At 41.0% G+C, this 22,253-nt stretch overlaps 2 protein-coding genes and 1 pseudogene across 2 annotated transcripts; 2 read left to right on the top strand and 1 right to left on the bottom strand.

Moving 5' to 3' along the window:
* The first annotated feature begins 1,768 nt into the window (after positions 1-1,768).
* On the top strand, positions 1,769-4,088 carry LOC135679683 (probable phytol kinase, chloroplastic; annotated as a pseudogene).
* A 1,577-nt stretch (positions 4,089-5,665) lies between these two features.
* LOC135678972 (uncharacterized) lies at positions 5,666-9,126 on the top strand. Its single transcript, XM_065192264.1, has 5 exons — positions 5,666-5,806; positions 7,148-7,200; positions 8,233-8,403; positions 8,615-8,695; positions 8,763-9,126. The coding sequence occupies exons 1-5, from the start codon at positions 5,747-5,749 to the stop codon at positions 8,932-8,934; spliced, it is 537 nt and encodes a 178-aa protein (XP_065048336.1). The 5' UTR covers positions 5,666-5,746; the 3' UTR covers positions 8,935-9,126.
* Positions 9,127-10,015: 889 nt separating this feature from the next.
* LOC103974785 (pre-mRNA-processing-splicing factor 8A-like) lies at positions 10,016-21,478 on the bottom strand. The gene is made up of 26 exons (XM_065193941.1): positions 21,252-21,478; positions 20,356-20,479; positions 20,130-20,222; positions 19,510-19,900; positions 18,818-19,283; positions 17,923-18,713; positions 17,727-17,812; positions 17,404-17,586; positions 16,851-17,165; positions 16,446-16,750; positions 15,903-16,357; positions 15,614-15,740; positions 14,655-14,899; positions 14,447-14,570; positions 14,142-14,331; positions 13,942-14,049; positions 13,524-13,777; positions 12,771-13,387; positions 12,578-12,684; positions 12,224-12,478; positions 11,656-12,129; positions 11,382-11,543; positions 11,093-11,290; positions 10,714-10,992; positions 10,379-10,621; positions 10,016-10,303 (listed from the first exon to the last, which is right to left on the bottom strand). The coding sequence occupies exons 1-26, from the start codon at positions 21,464-21,466 to the stop codon at positions 10,112-10,114; spliced, it is 6,999 nt and encodes a 2,332-aa protein (XP_065050013.1). The 5' UTR covers positions 21,467-21,478; the 3' UTR covers positions 10,016-10,111.
* Between the last annotated feature and the right edge of the window lie 775 nt (positions 21,479-22,253).

Raw genomic sequence — 22,253 nt, 5'->3', positions numbered from 1 at the left:
AAACTTGAGCTCTGGCGGTGCTACCTCTTGACAGAGGAGGTTGCACCGCTTGGCTGGGGCGGTTGCACCTCCCAGCCTCGCAGCCCTGGCGGTTGCACCTCCTGGCTGGGGCGGTTGCACCTCCCAACCTCTCAGCCCAGGCGGTTGCACCTCCTGGCTGGGGCGGTTGCACCTCCTGGTGCAATCAGGGTCCGAATGGTTCGCTCCATTCGGCCCAATTTGAATCTTTTCAGGGGCCCAATTGCCCCAAGATTAAGCTAATGGGATCACCTCCCATTTTCATGCTTAATCATCATGCTAACTACGATTAACTCTAAGACAACTTCTGCAGCTTTGCTCCGATGCGTCAATCGCTTCTTCCAGCGAGTTTCCGGCCAACTTCCGTCGATCATCCGATAAACCCTCGGTGATCCTTCTGCGGACATCCGGCATACTCCTGGACTTTGCGACGATCCACTTGGCGAGTTCCGACGAGCTTCGCTTGGCAAGCTTCTGGACTTCTCGGATCTGTTCTCGCTGAACCTCCGACGACCGTCCGAACTTCCGTCGAACTCTCGAACTCCCAACGTGATCATGATCTTGACTCCGGCGCAACACCTGCTGCTTGTCTTACTCTCATCGTAGTTAATCCTGCACACTTATCTCAACACATAGATTAGATAACAAATGACAATTGACTTCATCATCAAAATCCGAGATTCAACACCTCATCCATCTAATATCCCAGAGATCATATATCGAGCATGGTGTTGTCAGACCCATACGGTTTCTACTCGAGTCTCGCTCTAATCAGATTCTCCCGGAGAAACCTTTCTCTCTCAATCCAAATGACCTTGGCTAGGGATTTGTCTGAGCAAGAACACATGGGATATTCTCTCATGACGCCGAGAGTGGATGATCCTCTATCGACACTCAATAGCCCTCGTAAGGTCGACTACCACTCCCAATGACCAGTTGTACTAGATCTGGGATAGCCAAACCTATAAATATGGTATCAAAGAGTGGAGCACTCATATAGGACATCCTTGGTGTCTCAAGTCTAAGGACCAGATATACCACTAGGACTACGGAATCGCTGTCTGACATTAAGGCATCATCAACCATACAACATTCCGTAAGCGGATCAATCAGTGAACTCATTCTCCAATGAGCACCTGTACTGTATCCTTAGTGTCCCTATACAAGCAGCTATGAGACCAGCTGCATCCATCATATGGACGGGTATACAGCACACTAGTCTGTCCGGTTATTACGATGTCCCTCTCAAGTAACCTATGACCGGGATTATTTAGGATCTATGTTTAAATGTGAATCGATCTCATTATTGTGATCTCATCACGATCTGATTCCTATTGCATAAATCCAAGGACATCACAATATATATATGCATATATGCAATAGTTATAAAATGATATATGCCAAAATATAATAAGCAAAACGATTTTGAATCAAGTCACACGTGATTGGCTTGCTAGGCACCTATGACTAGCAGTTAGCACAGGGAGACCCACTATGAGAAGCTTTGAAAATTAGAGCTTTGGAATGAGGAACAATAGTGGTCGCAGGCAATGCCTACTCCTCAATTATCCCTCGACGACTCGGTAGCAGAGTGAACGACCACCCATGATGGTCGGTCGACCTCTATGATATTAGAGTTCTTATCAATTCGGTAGAATTTCTATCACTGTGTATCGGTGTTGGGTTGGTCTCTAGATGATAATGGGAGAGTTTATGCTCTTAACTAGCGCATGACCCACACTAATCGACCATGGGAGGTTCCAAGACAGACCACCTCTTGGAACCAATGCCTCTTGCACTTAGCCTAGCTAAGGGTCTGAGGCCTATTGAGGACCTCTTGTCAGATGGCCATAAGGATTTGGCCATGGTGAGTAGTCATATTCTTCCAGTTTAACTCCCCTTCAAAGTTTGCGCAAACTCAAGGTTGACAGTTGCAACATCAGCAGCTCATGGCCTTTATCCTCAACCAAGCTCGGGACTCGACAGTGGCGATAGGGAGCCTCCTTAAAGGGCAACGTCCCTCAAAAGGGAGTGGGATGACACAGTTGCTGCGAAGTCCTAAGCTGAGGAAGAGTCGACCTAGTTTCGGACTTGGCTCAACAAAGTCGAGCGCGAGTTCGAGGTCAAGTCTTCAGCCTCATGAGAGCCGGAGGCAGAAGCTAAAAGCGCGATGAAGGCGGAGGCGACTCAGGAGTACCATCGAGCCTTGGATGCTGAGGTGGGGGTGGAGCGACTTAAGCGGGAGAACTCAATTCTTAAAATGGAAATCAGCAACCTCTGATGCATGAACGAGCAATGATTTGGCAGCCGAGGAAGTTAGCAATTGGGATGCCAAGGTGGAGGCCCAAGGGGTGAAGAAGTACAAAGCCTTGAGAGGCTTCAAGAAGGGTCTAGCAAGGCTGAGGCATAACTCCTTAGCCTTTGGCTATGACCTTGCCATGTCTTGGGCCAAGTACGATCACCCTGACATTGAGCTCCCTGAGAATCCGATTGACAAGCACCCCACCAACGATGAGGTCATGATCAACTCAAGTGACATCGTCGACTGAAGTGAGACAACCATCTACGTGGAGAGAGACATTGCTGAGATCGACAACAAGGTCGAGGGAGGGGTACTTGCAGAGGAGGGATTGCTAGATCCTGAGGAGCCAACATCAGATGCACCCGATGCCTAAGGTCCACCCGACATACCCCCAACCACTGGCCAAAGCCCCTGTGTCGACAAACTCGAATTAGGGTTTGGTTCATCTATAAATTTCTCATACATCTTTTGGGTTTTGGTGAAGGGGAACAAGATATAAGAAATATATTTGGTACTCCTGTGAGAAAAGGGTGTTAATTCTTTAGAATTTATATAAAAGGGTTTATAAAGAAATCATGCTTCGGTTAACTCAAGGTCTTGTAGTTGATCTTACATCAATATGATTTTCTCTATAGATATAGGTAGGATTTGTCGAATCATATTAAATCTTACATTTTTGGTATAACTTTTGATTATTAATTTCTGATGAATTTCTCTTTTAGTTTTTTTTTTTTCAGAGCAACAGTACAAATGTTTCTGCAATCGTAAGAAACAGCATTGAACCAATCAAGTTACCCCCTTTATTGTAAGATGTTGTTGACATGCAAAAAGTATATGATTCCCAAACTTATAGCAAACCTTGAGCAGAAAAGTTTTGCATGTATTGACAGGACTCAGGACTCCTGTACCTGTCCACTTGGCCAGTTTTCAAGTAAGAAACTGGTTTCGTTCCAATTTCTGAGAACATTTTCTTCTACTGTTCCTTGTCTTAGCCTTCTCATTTTTCATCACAAGTTCATATATAACTGTGTTAGCCTGATCAATTTTGTAGCTCTTCAGAGGAGGCACGATATTTTGTTGCAGTTGTTCCTATTTTGAACTTCATATGGTTCAAAGTTATGGCCTTGTCATTCTTAGTGATGAAGTCCTTGTCAGATCCCTTACAAGAGATGGAAGACCTGTGTAATCTCTTGTTTCCACATCTCACTATGTTCCTTAATAATAACTTGCTAATCTCATACGGATCTAATTCACTGTACCACTGTTTTTCACACTAGTGTTTTTGTATCACTGGCAATAGTGAGTGGTGGTAATGGTAAGTCCATGCTCCTGTTAGTTTTCCTTGTGGCTATCAACCTCGAGTTGGAAGCCATTGCATGCGTCTACAGGGTTTTGCTAAAATAGTGGGTAGAAGGTATGGGGAGATCAAAGCTTCCCTACAATGAACAGATGAGGTGGGTTGGGAGCATCTCCATGTTTGTGTTTGGCTTCATGTGGTTCTACTGCTCCTAGATCTTTGTGTTGCAGGACGCTCTGCTAGTTCTGTGTTTTTGGATATGTGCATTTAGATTGGGAGCAGACAGTCAGAAGAGTTTCTTTGGCAGCCACTTTGGTGGAGTCTCTTCCTATCAGTGATGTTGTAGATGACAACATCTCTGTTCCCTTCACAAATATGTTAACATCTTTTCTACTTTTTGGTAGTAATATCCTCACTGCTTCTGATGTGGTGATTGTGTTGAAGAGCAAATCTATTTCTGATGTTTGTTAGAATATTGCTCCTCCTGTCTTCCGTTTAAGAGGCTTGTAATATAATTTGTTGAAATAAATGTTCTCTCTTGTTTGTTCGATGTCGTAGTCCAACATTTGTATTGAAGTCTTGCAAGATGTGACCAACAAGATGACTCTTATCAAGAATTCTTTATGATTTCAGATTAAATTCAGTGAAGTGACGAATACGCACGGGCTTAGCTCACTATTCATCTATTAACAGCCTCTAATAATAATAATATCATCGTCGTCGTCATCATCGTCATCACCTCATGATATCATCAAGGTAAAGAAGTTACCGATCTAAACCTATCAACAACAACTAGAATAATAATAATAATAATAATATAAATTTAAACAACTAGAATATTAGTTTAATGATAATATATCCAATTTATTTGTCTTAAATCAAACATTTTAAATCATAATTTTTTCAACACACTAGGTTGAAGATTCGAAACCATATTTGGTTAAGATTTTTCCATGTATCGAATAAAATTTAGCTAGTAAAAAAAATTACTAGATCAAATTTCACTCTCATCACTTATTATTTACGAAAAAATAAAAATAAAAAGGCAAGACTGCTCCATGCCTCTTTACCATAATCAATCAATCAATCTAAAGCAGTACCCAACGATGCAAAAACACAACTCCAACTCTGCCAACCCCATGCATCTGCAGGAAGAACGTACACCTAATCAAACAAAAGCAAAAGAATAAAAGGGTAAGAAGTGAAAATAACATAGTCACGTTTCAAGTTTCTATAGACATCATCATCATTAAAGGGAGGATATGAAGCAAATCAAAAGGCGTCATTAAGCTTCGTTCATATTAATAATACATTTTGAACGCCACCTTGATATATAGATTTGAATGAATTTGGAGGTCTATCTATTTTTTAATAGTATCTATCATCTTTCACTGAGACGAGAAAAGTTTGATGGAAGACATATCTAAAGGTTCTCTCTATTTAAAAGTTAGATGTGGAATATTTTTTTAACTTTGGATGCACCTACTTGAGGACCCGTCGATTTCTCAAGTCAACGAAGGTAGGAGTAAATCATTTAATCAAATGATTTGTATCCAAACCACTATTGATTATAGTGGTAGTATACTAACTATATGGTTTTAGGAAGATTATTATTCTTTGAATTAGATTTAATCGAGAGGATGAGTTCGTTATGATTTTATGCTAATGTGGTCGCCAATAGCAGCATACCTTTATTTTGTAGTAGTTATCTAATTGTTGTTTAGGTCTTCGTCGTCGACGATGAACATCTAATCATTATATCATCAACTCACATGATCCGAGATTTAAGATACTCGCTTCTTTCAGAATAGAAGATCGGAACCACTGACTTCACTACCCAGGAAATAGAAATGGAAAACATCATCACTAACCATTTCAATTATTTAGAGAACAACGAATCAGTGGGCAGGATTTGGTGAGTTGAGGAGGGATTCCGCACTCTCACTCACACCGGAAGAAGAGGAGTCATTTGGGCCGCTTCCGTTGGGTTTAAGTTGTCTTGGTTTTTAGCGCACGCCGTTTACGTTGGACCGGTTCGGTCTGGTCACCAACCGGTTGCCGCCTATATAATGTAACGGCGGCCAGCGTCGTGGGCTATTCCCCAATCCGTCGGTGGCGGCAGAGCGGCGATGAAGGAGATGGATGACGGCGGCGATTCCGACGCACCGGAGGAGCTTACTGCCGCCGAGGTCCAACTTTGGCAGATCCTTCCTTTCCCTTTCTCGTGGTTTACTTCCCCAATTTTCTTCGTCATCTGTCGGCTAAAACTGGTCGTTTGCTTTTCGGTTCGGGAACCCTAGGTTTCAACTAGGGTTTCAACCTAGTTATCGTACATCCGTGGGGAAATAATTATTTGTTGGATTTGCTTATAGATTTATGGTGATTTAATCGATGATATTTTCTTTCTCTTTATTTGCTTTCTGAAGTAAAATAAGATGAGATAGGTTTATGGTCATGTCGCCGACGTGATTAAGCATTGATGTTGGATGCTTCTACTAGGAGCTCAAATGCCACATTGTTTTAGGTATTTTTTGCTAAATGAGATGTTTGCTACGATTCAAAAGCCACAGCAAATGCAACATCAGATGGAAATAAATCGAAAATTTTAAGGTACAGGAGGTGCTGGATTTTAGATGCTGGGGAACCCTCATGCTGCCTTTAGTAACCCAATCCATAATCCAGACTGCACGCAAAAAGGATATGGCAATATTTATGCAAAAACACTTCTCTTGAATTAATCAGTAATATTGTTCATATAGCAGATACCCACATAGTTGAGATCAACAGCTTTCTGTTGTAATTATTGGATCAGACAGTTTATGCAAGTATTAATGTGCAAATCGAGGATTCATGTGCTACTGCACATGGGGACATGCTTCTACATGAAACTAGTTTTAATGGCACCAAGACATTCTCAGGTATGCTGATTTTGAACAGCCAGTTTCGGTGGCATCAATGCATGCTGAAGTTTGCTGGTGCAAGTTTGTGTCAGCCTATTCTGAATTCTTAGGGTCAACTTTTTGGTTGTTGCATACCTGTATGAGCATGTATCCTGCCATAGTTAAAAGAGTTATGTTGAATGTTTCTTTCATATTAGGTGTGTCTGCATTAATTTTACTGAGTGAATGTGGAATGCAATAAACAGTGCAATTGGACATGTAGCTCAATAGCTTGAGCTGGCATTAGTTTTCATGCAGCACTGCATTAAGTTTGTACGCAGGGCAAAATACTTCTTTGAGCTGTCTTGCTCTTCCGTTAAGAGTTATACATGTCCTATCTGAAGATGCATTCATTATTCTGAAAATATTGTTCTATCATCTGTTGAGTCAAATAGCTATTTTGGACTCTTAATTTCTTCTCTTAGCTTAGGTTCAATCAATCATGCTAAGAATGCATACATGACTTATAGTGAGGCAAGCGCTTAATCTTTTGGACCATTAACCTTAAATTCTATCATATGACACTTTATCTGGTTTATATTTGTTCGTATATTTATCTTACACATTGTTATAAATGGTGATATTCTGCAGGGCATTAAGCAAGATGAAGAAATTAGAAAAGTCCAGAGAGAGAATGTGATGAGGTTTTCTTTTGTTACACACAAGCAATTTTTGTTTACTTTGTTTAATTACCTTTTCGTGGGTGAAAAATGTGCATTGCATTATTTTTTTTAATGGTATTAGAAATGTGTGATATACATCCATCAGATTTTTATCATTTTCTTTCATGTTTGTAATTTTTTTCCATCTTTGTTGTTAAAAAATTTATTAGTCGCTTAGTCTTTAAAATTGCTTTAAGTTGTTGTAGATAATGGTTGTCTTATTCACTCTGCTCTACCAGCACACATCAGTTTATTACATAACTTTTTTGTTAATTTTTCGATGCTCTATATTTTCCATGTGAAGCTGAATAAATTTGCATCTCTACTGTGATACTTTAAGAGAAATTTATAATAGGCACTCAAGCCATTGCCGAGTTTTAACTAATATTTATATGCTGTTTCTTTTTTAACTAGGGTATCGTTTGTGTTTTTTATTGCCTCACCAAAGATAAATTAAAATTTTGCTTTACATTTCACATAATTTCGGAATGTATTTTTTTATTGAATATATAAGTTGTAACCAAAGCTTGCCACTATCTGAAGTACGGGAAGGATGCATGTGAAATAATTTAAAGCAAATATGTCTCAGATGTAATCTTTTTTGGAGGGGCTTTTTGATGAACATCTTATCCTCAACATGAGAGCATTCAATTCATTTCTTGGTACAAGTTTCTGTAAATTTGAATTCACAAGATAGGATGGTCCTGCATATTTGTGAAATATGTTCTGTGGCTACTTCTGTGTAGTATTGTTGTATTGTGGTTTTCAAATATGGTTTTATCAACGTGAAGACAGAATTGTCAACATGCTTGTTGCAGATTGGCTAGGTATCTTGACATTCTTATGCTACATAAAATGTTGAGGCCACTATGCCATGTCATTTACTTCAATCTTCTTGTTTTTACATGGTTTTAACTGTACATAATCTTATTTAAATATGTTGAAGACCTTCCTTTCTTTAAAATATATGAAAAATAGTGGGAACAAATGAGTGAGTGAACTTGTTTTTTGAAGGGTCGCTCATGAGAATAAAGAACGTAGGAGACAATGGGCGCAGAGAAAGACTCAACCAAAACAGAAGAAAGAAGGTGTAGAAGCTGAAGAGACTGAACAACCAGATGAGGCACCCAGTATACCAGGAATGCTTCCAAGCAACATAGTTGCTGTTCTTGCAGCCCGTGAAAAGTATGCCTTTTTGGATTGCCTCATGTATTCTCAGGATTGAATTATTTTTAGTGGATCACTGTATCTGGTCATCACCATGATTGTTCATGGTACCTGAATCCTTCTTCTGTTATATTATTGGAGTGCATCATGCACTTGTAGTAATTCGATGAGCTTGCTTATCATGAGCAAAGAAACTTTTTTTAGTGGAGAACTAAATTTCTTTCTACAGGTTAACGTTCTCATCAGACTCTGAGGAAGAAATTGTAAAGCAGAAAAACACTAAAAGAAAGAAAAAGAAGAAAGCATCGGGGTAATTGTTCCTCTTCCTATTTATATTATTTATAAAATATTCTGCTAACCAGTTGGTTTATCTTTAGGCCTGAGACAATTCTCCTGAAGGACATTCCTCCTCCCCAATGCCTGGAAAATTCCTTGGAATTTTTGAAGAGGAGAAAGATGCAGGTCCCCAGATCATCTTCCATTCTGAAGAATGCGGACCAGGCATTGCGTCTCCTTTCATCAAAAGGTAGCTTGCGGAGCCTGAGTTAGCGAATTTGACATTGTTTTAACTCGTAGTATCCAAGATATTAGCACCGGGGCACCTTACCTTAATTTGTTGGCTTACAATTTATGTATTTTGCAACCTTACTTGGAGTCTTGCAATGCAACGTGAGAACAGCATATTATTTGGAATTGTATGGAAATTTACGACACCTTAGGAGGGTGGAGGATGGTTTTTTATGTTTGTGAATTAATTAATCTGGTTATATAGTTGATCCAATTTTCTCATTTGAAGGTAAGATTTGATTCCAAAATCTTACAATAAATAATCAAGATATTTTAAATTTAAGTTACTTGACATTTTTAATTTATTTTCAAATCAATTTTGTAGATATAAAAAATATATTCGATCCTTAACACTTATAAAGTAGGTTAAATATATTATTATCAGTTTAATGTTTCGTATGTAAGAACACTTGTCGGATTGAATCAAGTTAATGTTTTAAGTTAAATATATTATTAAATTTAAGTTAAATGTTTTATTATCAGTTTAATGTTTCAACGTTAGTTATTATTCTTTTGGATATGAAATTAATGGGACGATGAACCTAACATCAAATTTAAGCTTGTCTCATATAATATTATTATTATTATAATATGCTATTATAACCTTAGTGCTTTCCGTATAAAAAAAATTGTTGAGGATGGTTTCGAATCCGACTTATTAATTTATAGATACAGAATCACATATGATTAAAAAAATTTAAATATAAATTGATAATAATATATTTATCTAACCTTATATGTCAATTCCAATTAACTAAATCGGAATGAGGTGTTGGTCTTGATGGGATATTTTATGATGATTACAGACAGCTTTATATACTAGTAGAACAAATCGGAGCTGTGAGGCATTGCAATCCGTGGAATGTCAGAGACCAAGAAGAGTGGGGAGGGAACTCGAGCTGCAACAAGCAAAGACACCGATTGTCTTACCATGTTGAGAGGAACGGAGAAGGCAAAAGTGAGAGTCGATGGTGATCAAGAAATATTCTAGAATTTTCAGGAAGCAGAGTCTTGATGAGCTCAACATCAAGTTATTCCATAACATAAAAATCTGAGAGGGCCTCTTTCACGGACAACACCGAGTACAAAAGTGGAATACAAACGTCGGCTCGCACCATCATCCTACAGGCTCATCGCCTGCCGCTCGCTATAGACCCAACTACGAGAAGGCATCCTCCCTGTCTGCCTCTGCTGCGCCCCCCTCTTCCAGATTAGTGAACTCCAGGAAGTGCGTCGGCCGGTGATCCTCATGGTAGTAGTCCCTCGCGGTTCCTAGCTTCACGCCGTATCGCATGATTACCGTATGCTTGACTCCCATGAAGTTGTAATTCCAAGGGCCATCGTCCGGGACCTGAGATGCAAACCGACAACGTAACATAATAATGTGATTTGGAGATTGGAGAGAGAGAGAGAAGATTTTATTTACCATATAGAAGCCCAGGAAGCGGTCACTCAGAAGCATCTGCACTTTCTCGTAATGCGTTGGTAGATAACCGTGGGGATTGCTCCCGGTGTCCTTGGTAACACGACCCCATTCGTAACCGGATGGGGTCAGCTTGTAGGCAGTCAACGAGCAGGATCCTGGAGTGAAGCTGCAGGTCAAAATAATGCATTTCTCGCCGTCCCACTGCTTATTGTTCTCGAGAATCCGTGCATGAGCAGTCACATCCTGCACAAAATACAAAAAACAAAGTGAAAATTGCATTTCCTCACCCAATGAATGCACGGCCAATATCACTAAAAGCAACTAAAAAATCCAACCTGTGGAGATAGCTGAGGAAGCTCGTTGGGCTGCGTATGCATCCATCCCAGTGGTTCTAGGTCGTTTAGAACGTCGTGCTCGGGTAGAGCCGACGGCAGATGCACCTGCTGGTGAGTCCCCCATTGCGGTGGCATAACTATGCAGCGGATCTCCTTCACCCGTGGGTTATCCTGGGGACTCAAACCATAAAGGTAACCAGAAATCTGAGTTCTCAAATCTGCTATGCCAATAAACTTCTTCAAGACGTTCTTAGGGATGATGTAAGTGTATCCCGTCTCCTGCTCATCACAAACCACAGCAAACAAGGAAATGTAAATAAAGATCGATTCAAGTCGTAGCTCAAGGATATTAGAAAATCGAATTAGTTAGTAGTAGTACCTTTGCGTCGTCTGAGTTCACATAGATGTGACTAACACGGAGATGAAGATTTGCAGCTGAGATAGCTCTCACGCGCCAGTCGGTCTTGGAACCGAATGCTTGCTGCTCGTATGGACTAGTTGTGGTGACTATAAGCTCATCGCCATGGACGTTCGTCGTTCTTGATGTAACCGCTGTTAATCGACTATCTTCTTTGGCCTACAACAGCCGAGAGAAAGCCATCCATTACGAACTCAAAATACGAAATAGAATTTTAAGCAAGCAAAGCACGCATGACCGAATACAAAACCTGTTTCTCGATTTCGGCCATCTGTTGTCTCTGCTGCGAGGGTGGAGCAATCTCCGCACCGAGTATTATGTCACGGATTTCAGACTGTGTTAGCGCAGATGTATTCACATTATTCTTCTTGGAGTAGTCTGAAAGATTGAGGTCTCTCAGTGCGACTTCCACCTGAATCAGATCTTTCCCTCGTTAACCCATAACATTATCTTTACATGGTAAAGGAAGGAAGGCAATAACAAAAGGCGCTATCGAATGAATAATTCATTCTAAGGAAGGTTACCTTCATCCACTCATCGTCCGTTAGAGAAGGCCAGATATGGTGAGGTTGGGTGATGACGGTCTTGTCAGGCTTCAGTAACATCTTTGCTTTCTCATTGTTCACGTGCAGCGCCCGCAGAATCAATATGAGACGGGAGAAGGCAGTGTACGATGAGATAGTCTTCAGCCAATCATCGTAGATATTAAATAGAACCATCTGAGGTTCGGTAGCCTTTAAAATCAGATCACCAAACTTTTCGATCTTCAAGCAAGCCTGGAAAGGCAACTGTAGCTCACTCCCCTTGATTACGATGTTGGGGAAATCGAGCAAATGGACCTCTAGAGGATCCAGCATTCCTTTGCGAGTGACGATGATTTGTTTTGGTTGCTCTTCCACTGGCAATGACCGCACAAGAGCAGCTACTTCTTCTGCGGTTTTCCACTTGGCCAGCTGACCCAGCCGTTTCTGCCCTGCCCACACGCTCGTATGGATGACCTGCAAGATACCAACCAACCACAAGTCTGAACCTCAACAAAATCAAACACAGCTCAAAACCAAGCTGAGCTAGGTTTTAAAGAAATCGGTAAACCTTCAGAAATAGCTGTCCTGTTCTCGGATTGAATATAAAGATGGCGCCATTTATGGGCTTAGTGGTGAGATTTCCCTCGAAAGTTCGATGTATTGTTACTCTATACACATTAGTGTCGTCGACAAACCATTTAATTTGGCTGCTGAAAATTTCTCCGTAGTTTTGTGACGAAAGATAAGGCTCGGTTGGCTCGGATGAGTACAACTGTAGACCTTTCCTTATGCGCTCCCTCAGGACATATAATGCCGGATTTGACTGCATGAAAACATGAGAGAGAGTAAGCAAAACAATTGAAGGTCGCAGGTAAAAGAAGAAGAAGAAGAAGAAGAAGAAGAAGAAGAAGAACTAATATACCTTCATAATCTTGTTCATTGCTTGAGCCAATAAAGGCTTCGACCCAGGGAACCAATTGCCGAAGGCTGAGTGAAGGTTATATGCCAAATCTAATCCGATCATGACGCCTGCAAAAACACACAAGAAAGATCATCATTTAGCAACTTCCCAAATGACCCCATAAGATACATGTGCCGAATGCGGCAATCGATACCAGTGGGTGCCGGATATATGGACATGTTGTCCGTTGTGTAATCCATGAACTTGGCCCTAGCATAACGTTCTATGTCATGGGAATCATAGTCCCCCCAACGAAGTTGCACATCGATCCAGTATTTATTGCTTGCTTTTTGATCGAAAACATCCTTTGACTCGGCAACCAGGCTTGGCTTGGACATGGGCCATCTATGTGCAGCAAAGAGAAGAATATCAGCACAGGAACTGTTCATCTTGTAACTTTTTCTTGGGTGTATAGTCTCTTTTTGCACCGTCTCAATCTCCAGTGCATCCAACTCTTGATCCAAAACTTGACAAAGGTCCATGACAACACTCTCATGAATCTTTTGCCAAAGATGAGCACGAAATATCTGGATCAAAGATATCTTCAAAGTAGGAATTTTTCCGTGCATAAGTATTCCCGTCAGATCAAGCTGCACCTGGAAGCCCACATACACGTTTGCACGATTTATGGTGGGAGACCACCACAAGGTAAACCTGCGGTTTGGAATTTGATTTAGACCCGATCGTTGCGCGTTTGTAAGTTTCTTGTACTTCATGGACTCCTCGAATCCAGATGCCTTCTCCCAGAAGAGACCCTCCCATGTCGGGAAACTGGAATGAATACATAATAATAATAGCCACGATCAGCTTGAAAGAAAAGGTGAATAACAGGACGAATAATACGATGTCAAATGAAATGAATACTTTACTAGGACGATGATGCCCCCCCTCCCCAATTTCTACTTACTATGTGCCTTTAAACAATGTATGTTCAAGAATTCCTTCGACGCCGCCCAGCGCTTGGATCACGTCGGTCCGGTAATTGTTCAAGTTCCAAAGCTTTCCATCATGCCGTTGGTGGGTCCACCAAAATGGATTCTGCTTCAAAACTTGATACTTGTTAAATTCGGTACGAACTCTCCATCCCTTGTCATACGCCAGAGTATGGCGGTCTTTCTGGAAGAGGGTGTTGATTCGAGGAATGCCCCTGTCCCAGGAATCCTACAGCACAGCGCAGCACAGCACGTCAAAACTTGAATTAGTAGTGGCAATGGCGATAGCGGCAGTCGCAGGGCAAACGGATCATCTTGGTTTGGTTGAAGAAATTTTATTTTCGATTAACGTAAGAAGAGTACACCACTGACTCACGGTGCAAAACCAAATACCTCTAGATCCTCGAGTGTCAGCCGTCTATTTTGTGACCCTGCTTCCTGTCTCTTCGATGCGTATTCAGCCCAAACACGCTGTGAATCGATAAACTCACTCTCCCAGGGCTGGAGAAATCAGAAAAAGGCCACCGTGCAAGATGAGCAAATATGAAATATATATATATATTCGAAAACCAAGATGTTTGATTAAACAAAACCTGTATGTAACGGTAAAGATTGGGAATAAGTTGATCTTCCTCATGACTCATACCACTCCTGAAATGTGTCACTCCAACATCTGTTTGCTGGCTATACCGCAGGTCACTCTGTGGGATCAATACGTGACCCATAGACAACATGCCAAGGCCTCCAATCTCCTTTGGCGTGTAAAAAATGACAGGAGGAAATCTGTTGACCAGAAGAAACGTCAGCACACACAGAGATTGTCGTCGTCGTCGTCGTCGTCGACGATACCAGCAAAGTTGGTGAATACAAAAAATAAAATGCTTTTTTTTTTTTTTACCTGCTAGGCATCTTTGAATTTAATCCGATTTTAATACGGGTCTGTATCTTGTTTTCACACTTGACCAGCAAATCCAGCAACTCCTGCGTGTGCACGGTTGCTTCTCGGAAATACGTCATAAGACCTGTCGAACAAGTAAAAACGTACATAAATTAAGCAATACAGCCTCCGTATGATATAGAAAGCTAGAGAGTCGGTTTGGGAGTACCAATAAGAGCCGTATTCCATTTGTTAACAATCTTAGTGAAAGTGGTAGATCCTGAAGACATAAGGATCTGCCGTACACGATTCTCAAACACCTTCAGTTGTTCGTCATCGACACGCAAGAAAGCCATCGCTGTTCTCTCTTTGGTTTGCTCATTTTGCAGGTTCCACACTCCATCTTTTGTGTTACCGAAAGCAGCCTCCGGAGCCATTCGTACTTTAGGCAATATCCGAACCTCAAATCCACACCTACAGTCAATCCATTACGAACAACAAACGATGATGAATAAATGTTACCGAAGCTTTGAAAACTAGGTTGCTTCTATAAGAAAAAGTTTGATCGCTAAAAGATAGTTCGGTACCCAGAATATCCGAAAAAGGAACAAGAGAAAAGTGAATAAAAGAATAAAAAGCCGTCTTACGAGGCATAATGGGTGTATAGCACTGAATATATAAGTACTCATTTAATAAGCAAAATAACACACTTCATATTTTGTTAGCACCAAAAACAAGGAAAAAACAGTACAAGTTTGTACATAGCTTATACTTACACACATGCTGATACACAGATGAGGTAGTGATAAAAACAACAACTCGAAGCAACAAAGGAACTCTTTCAGAAATTAATCGGTGGAGCTCTCTGCATGGTTGCATCAGATGTGCAAGCTAAATTTAAGGCAGCAATGATGAAGAGCTACAATTTAAGGCAGAGAGAGAGAGAGAGAGCGAGAGACTAAAAGATTCCAAGAAAATAAAGACAATTTAAGGCAGCAACGATGAAGAGCTACACACGGCATTTGACAATCAAAATATGAGGGGCATGTAATTAAACGTTTTGGGAAAGATAAATTTCAAGCATGCAAAGACATACATAATAAAATTGAAACTACAGCACAGCACTCTGATCTGAGCTGCCATAAAACATACTGAAGAGAAAAGAAATGCAGGAGGAAATAGCCTTACATGCTGAAAAGAAGATTTGGATTGTCCTTGCTATAAACAGAAACAAAGCTGTTTTCCCATTCCAATGTCGTGATACTTGGAGGTAGTCGATTCTTCATATCCCAAAACACACTTCGTCCGAGGTTCACTGTAATGTCCATCCAGGTAATAAAGTCACGAACAGATTCATGAACCAATAAAACTTCAAACACACAGCAGCAGCAGCAGCAGCAGCACCACCACCGAGAAAAGAAAGAGCAGAAACTAAAAGCTAAATAGATAGATAGGCTAAGGCGGCAAAGAGATGTACCATCATGTTTCATCAGCCTCATTCTTGCATCTCTTGGCCAACACTTGTTATTGTTATACCCAACCATATTCTCGTTGTTTGGATCGGGATGTTCGATAAGATACCGCTGAATTAGGTCACGTGCCTCTTCACGAGAGAAACGAAACAACATGTGTACTCTATCAATGTAACGGGAATACAATCGAATGGGATGCCTGGTCTCAACTCTGGTGTCTGCATAAGTAATGAATTCATTGGGCATCCGAGAAGGACCGGCAATTTCAGTGGCTCGGGTCAAACCAAGAAGCAACAGATCAAGCACAAGCCCATAATATTGCACAACAAAGGAGGCGAATTGCAGACCGGGAATGAGACCGTAGCTGTTCGTATGGCTCATATCCTTGTATGACAAAACGACATTGTTTTTACCAGTTATATACTCAGCAAGTGATGGTTCGAGAACCAAACATAAAAGCCTGCAAACGGTGAATCGGATAAGGAAATGGAAGTAGGAGTGAGTTTAATGCATAAATTTTGCAAGAAAGAGGACGACGAATGATTTACCTCTTAAGCAAGATCAAATCAATTTTCTCCAAGAGCTTCTCAAACTTTGTTTGCAACACCACCACGCACTGGCCATCACTTGCATCCCATATCGCTTGCAAGTTATTTATACCTTGACACCATTTGTACACCAGCAGAGGAGGCGGTTCGGAATCCGCAGGCTTGACCCAATTAGGGAACAGTTGTCGTCTGTCACCTTCGTACCACAAATACTGATCAAGGTACGCATCTGTGATTTTCTCGAGAGGTTCAATCTCATAAACAGGAAGCAGATGACTGTACAGATCCATAAACTCGATGCCGACCTGTGAAAGATAACGGGCGTACGTATTGGATGTTAAATTGCAAAACTCTAAGACGGGTCATGAGACATTAAAACAAACGGCTGGCGGGGGTTTGGTTTACCTCCTTGAAGACACGCTGGCTTGACAAGTGACGTTTTATCCTGGATAGAGCCTCGTGAGGGTTGTCGTATGCTTGTTCGATAAGACCCAATTCTTCCCTTTGTGATTGATTCAGTCTCACTGCCACACTGTAAGACTCCTTCAGCCTCTCTAGTGCAAGCACAAGAAGTTTGGTGTCATGTTTGTACCACAGTGGTGGAAACGGTATAGGAGAAAACTTCCTTGATTCCAGCCAATGGGCTGTCGTGGTGTAGATGACCACAGCTTCTTCCGGGGTGATGTACGGACCATCTTTCAAGTAGTTGTGTTGCCTTTCCTGCAAATAGAAAGGAAATGTGATTTGTCGAACAGGTAAGAAAATTCTTTTGCCCCCAAAAGGGAGGGAGCCAAAACATACGACGCCAGACTAGACGTCGAACGAATATAAAGGATGCAAGAACATGAGAAAATAGACAATCGGAGTAGACAAATGTCAAAGGCCATATGATATGTATGATAGGAGAGCCCATCAGGGTGAAGTCAAAGACTGAAAGCAAACTGAAATTGATTTTTACCTTCTCGGCCTTTAAAATTAAACGAGTTAATCTTCCTAGATTTTTTCGACAAACGGTCTTATCCACAGTTGCACCCCTTCTGATACGTTCCCGATTGTAGTGAGCGACATTCGTCCACCAGTCCGCCTTGGATTTTACGTAGCGGAGTATCGTATTCTCAATCGGCACTGCAAGTGCCGGGACCTGAAAGAAACAAACCAGCATATGACTCAGCCCACGGGAAGAAGAAGCGAACGAGAATCCACGAGATCATACATAAGCTCTCCTCTCCTCTCCTCTCCTCTCCTCTCCTCTCCTCTCCACATTAGATTAGATTAGCTTACCTTCCATGGTATGTTGGCTTTCCAACAGCGCCACGCTTCACTAAGATGTTGCAAGATAGTCCTCGCCTTGTTCTGCCTAATACCCTCTGCAGAGCACAGAGCGACGAGTTACTAGTATTTTTTTATTCGATACAAAGTGGTTGACCAAATCGCACTTATCTTAGAAATTAAAAACATCATTCGTGTGTGGTCTTACCAGGCATCGCATCAAGAATATCATGCATCACAGCAGCCCGGAGCTCCAAATCAAAGTGGCTTTCGACACGTTGCTTCGTAACGTTCTTGGCAACTCCTTTAGAATGACGACCCTGGAACTGACGTGCGAGTAAATTGGCCAACCATCTTTCTAGCAGCGGCACAATCCCACGAAGGAAGAACAACCACACCCTCCACGTGGGTGCCCAAAACCCACAGCCAGGTCCCTTCCCAACAGGACCAGTATTGAAACGATAGTAAATCAAATGCTTCAAATCTTTACACATTCTAATCTGCCGCATGAGACGGCACTTGTAACGATACATACCGGTCAACTGGCCGACATGAGAGAAAATATAGTGCAGGCCATCAGCTAATTGAAAAGCGTCGACGTTTCCCAGGCGGAATTGGACGTTGGCATCGACGACAAGCTTCGTCAGACGGAGTATCTCCCGACACAGATGAAAGGCATTGCCGAACCGCGACTTCTTTCGCTCCTTTGTGGTAAGTGTTTTCACAGGCTTTAAATTGAAATTATAGTCAAGGTGAAGATAATTAAGACTTTTCCGATGAATCAACAGATTCAGCATATTGTAACCTTGCTGACAGACTTGCAGCCCGGCCTCCACCCAGTCTAGTTGTGTCGTTTGGAAGAATTTAGTTGCCTGAAGTGACCGGAATAAGTGTTTCTTCTTGTGCGCCTTGGGAGGTCGATGATGCAACTCGTTCAAAACAAAACATTTCAACAACTTCTGATAACTGACACGAACTTTAACCGGGTAGGAGGGAGGACTGCAAATAATAGCACAAGAGTTAAGAAAAGCAAGGAACTAATTCAATTCTAACGAAAACAAGATGGTGATAAATAAATACACAGCAGATTCAGCAATACATACCAATGCTCCTTGTACCATTCCGACACAAGAGCTATATCTTCAGCTCGTCTTGTTCGACCAGATCTCATATTAAATGGGTGTGGCGCAAATAGCAATGAGATACCGGCTGCTGTTGTGTCGGTATATATTGGAGTCTCGTGCAGGAGAGGTTCGACTCCTTGGGGAAGGAAAAAATCTTCCTCATCATTCTCGTGTTGAACTTTTTTCCAAGAGATGGGATTTATTAAAGGATCGAAGTAAAACACAGGCAAATCAGGATCCTCGGCTTTTATGTACATTATCATGGGGCCGTGATACGGGCTGAGCTTAACTTTCCTTGGCCTGTTGTTGTACAGATGAGGGAATGCTATCCTATACTCGGTTCTTAGTGGCTGACGAATTATAAGCTTATTGATATCGTTAAATTCATTCCAATCTTCGTCTCCCTTCTCCGTATCACGATACAATGGCTCAAACTTGGGACCTCCTGCAATTATCCCAAAAAAAGTATTCGTAAGGAAAAAGAAGGGTGAACAGATCACAACATTAGCACACATCTGTAAAGTGAAATATATATATATATATATATATATATACACACACACACATGCAGATCACAACGAATAAAATATTCAAATCTAAAAATACGTAATATGATTATTCACTAACAAATTGTGAAGAAGAACAACACAGTGAGATAGATAGATGTATACCAGGTATGCACATGTTTAACGCTTTGGCAGTGAAGAACGACTCCATATCGAACAAGTAAAAGTAATTGCGGTCGATCAGATCAGAGAGTAGCTGCCCAGCAAGCCGATGAAGATTTGCCATTATGGGAAGCGAAAGATGCCACCTTCTGTAACTAGGACCATTTATAAGCTTCGTTTTCACTAGAGGTTTATGATCATAGAACCACGAGTACACAGCAGCATCTTCTTCGTCGTCCAATTCTATCTGAATAGCCTCCAGGGGTTCCACATCTAACAAATTGTCAGCGTAGTCTAACGGAGGCTCCTCATCATCGAAAGGTGGGAAACGCATTCTTTTAAAGTGTCTTCGGTCTCTTTTCTCCCTTCGCATCATGATCCACATCGTACCCCACTGCCAAAACACAAACCAGCGACAATAAAAATAAGATTCCTACTATCAAGGATTTTATATATATATATATATATATATATATATATATATATATATATATATATATATATATATTGTCAATTCAGATTAAAAAAAACATGATGTGTACTAGGAGGACATGTATATTGCTCTTCGACCTGGAAGCCGTCATGAAGAAGTATATTTTGATGATCAAACAAGACACACACACCTGCGCCAGGTATATAGGTTCAGCCACCCATGGGATCTCATTCACGAACGTGATTGCACCAGTTGTATGATACAGGACTTTCACATTGCGAACCTAAATCGAAAAAAGAAAGAAATTTTTTATTTTGTTAGAAGATTTAAGTAGTAATTCCAAAAATTCTCGAAACCTGACCTGAGGAGACATTGCTGATGAGAGGCAAACAAGAAAAAAAAAAAAAAAGGGGTACCTGCTCCCACGGCATAGGCATATTCTCGAGAAGCTTGTAAACTGCATGAGGAACGAACTTCAAAGCTCCTAGGTATACGCGTTTATCATACCGATGTTTCTTCGACGACATATCTCCATGATCTCTGTCCAAGAAAGGAAAGCAAACAATATCGATTAACTTGAAACTAGGATCGCCATGTCTGTTTATCACAAATGACGCAAATATCAACCATAAACTAGTTGTACTCAAGTTCCCAATATAACAGCACAATCATCCATTCATCCACCTCACAACTACGCCAGCAATAAAATGAAATCATTCATACTGCCAAAAAACAAACCTTCAAATGCAAAATAGTGTGTGTCATTCAATATTTTCATCATACAAAGGGGAAAAGACATCCGAAACACATCTTCTTCTAACAATTCATAGGTTGAAATATATGTCTTCCATCAATATCTACGCTTCGATCCCCACTGGGTTAGAAAGACTTTTTAGGTCCAAAGTATCAAATTAAATTCAAACCCTGGCACAAACTAACCCGACAAACCTTTGGTGCAACTAACAATCTCAAGTATATAACCTTAACAGATACATCATAATACATTCTTTTTTAAGCACAATTCAAAATAATAATAATAATAAAGGAAAATAATATTTTATAGTCGGTCAATAAACATAATGAACTCCCACAAAACTTCTGAAACGATTGCTGATAGCACTTCACCGCTTGAGAATAGTAGAATCAACATATGAAAGACCGACCATGGGGCTAAAAGTGATTTTAGTTTCTGTAAACCTAAAAACCAATTTTAAGCGTTGTTCATCACACTCTCGCACTAAAACCGACATCTTCCTAGTGGAATCGGAATCAGAGAGAGAACCACAAAAGAGCCCGAGAAAAGGGAGAGCACCTGATTATCTTTCTGACGTGCTCCGGTGGCATATCCTCCTTCTGTGTCTCGACGAACCCAAACTTCCTCTTCTCCCCATATCGCTTGGCGTTGAGCTGGTGCCACTTCCTCGCCTTCTCCACCAGCTGCGCCTCCATCTCCCCTGGCGAGGGCGGTATGCTGTTAGGCGGCTGCACCGCTGGCGGGGGAGGGGCCATCCGAGGCCCCGGCATCATTCCTGGTGGCGCCATCGGAGACGACGACGACGGCGCGCCGCCGTTCCACATCTTGATCTTTACCCTACGCAAAAATCGGGAGCCAAGGGGAAGAGACCGCGACTTCCTCCTTTGTCTGGGGTTTCGGACTGGAGGAGGGAGAGAGCTCTTTCTAAACGAGGAAGGCGAATGGGACGGAAGCGCGCGGGCGTGTATGCGGGAACGAGGGGATTATTTATAGATCGAGCGGGTCCAGTCGGTCGCGGACGCGAGGAGTCTGCTTTCAGAGTCGTGTTCCGCCATCAGCTTTGTCCGTTTATCATGTTCCAAACGCGAATCTTGGCGGGAGTTTTAATCAGATCATCACGGGTGACGGCGGCTAAAAATCATTTTTTTTCGTGGAAAAATGTAAAAATTTGCAATTTATATATATATATATATATATATATATATGGAATAGAGATAGGCCTATTGACTATCTAACACTGAGATTGGGGATTGTTCAATAAGATAAATCTAATATTGAGATAATTATCTATAGGCGAATGGAAAAATTATCTTTTTTTTTTTTTTGCATATTTCACGGATGGTACCTCTTTTTTCAAAATTTTCAAACAGTCACCAATAATTTTCATGTTCCAAAAATATTGGTTGGTTTTTAATCAAAAAATATTTTAAGGTTAGTTTAAAAACACTATATAGTGTTATAACATGGTATTTTATTTTAAACACTATATAGTGTTTTTAAAACACTATATAATGTTTTTGAACCAAATATTGATGTCACACTGTTTTAAAATAAAACACT

This window comes from Musa acuminata, chromosome BXJ1-7 (genome assembly GCF_036884655.1).
Source record: "Musa acuminata AAA Group cultivar baxijiao chromosome BXJ1-7, Cavendish_Baxijiao_AAA, whole genome shotgun sequence".
In the NCBI taxonomy this organism is placed as follows: Eukaryota; Viridiplantae; Streptophyta; class Magnoliopsida; order Zingiberales; family Musaceae; genus Musa; species Musa acuminata.
The sequence above is the reverse complement of the archived record's forward strand: the minus strand, read 5'-3'. Positions and strand labels throughout refer to the sequence as shown.

What these genes read in the sequence shown, in the direction of transcription:
- LOC135678972 (XM_065192264.1), top strand. Translation starts at nt 5,747, where the DNA reads ATGAAGGAGATGGATGACGGCGGCGATTCCGACGCACCGGAGGAGCTT. An exon ending in CAGAGAGAGAATGTGATGAG is followed by an intron (nt 7,201 to 8,232) that starts GTTTTCTTTTGT and finishes TGTTTTTTGAAG; the next exon opens with GGTCGCTCATGAGAATAAAG. An exon ending in AAAAAGAAGAAAGCATCGGG is followed by an intron (nt 8,696 to 8,762) that starts GTAATTGTTCCT and finishes GTTTATCTTTAG; the next exon opens with GCCTGAGACAATTCTCCTGA.
- LOC103974785 (XM_065193941.1), bottom strand. Translation starts at nt 21,466, where the DNA reads ATGATGCCGGGGCCTCGGATGGCCCCTCCCCCGCCAGCGGTGCAGCCG. An exon ending in GAGGCTGATGAAACATGATG is followed by an intron (nt 15,741 to 15,902) that starts GTACATCTCTTT and finishes TGGACATTACAG; the next exon opens with TGAACCTCGGACGAAGTGTG. An exon ending in TTCCTCAGCTATCTCCACAG is followed by an intron (nt 10,622 to 10,713) that starts GTTGGATTTTTT and finishes TATTTTGTGCAG; the next exon opens with GATGTGACTGCTCATGCACG.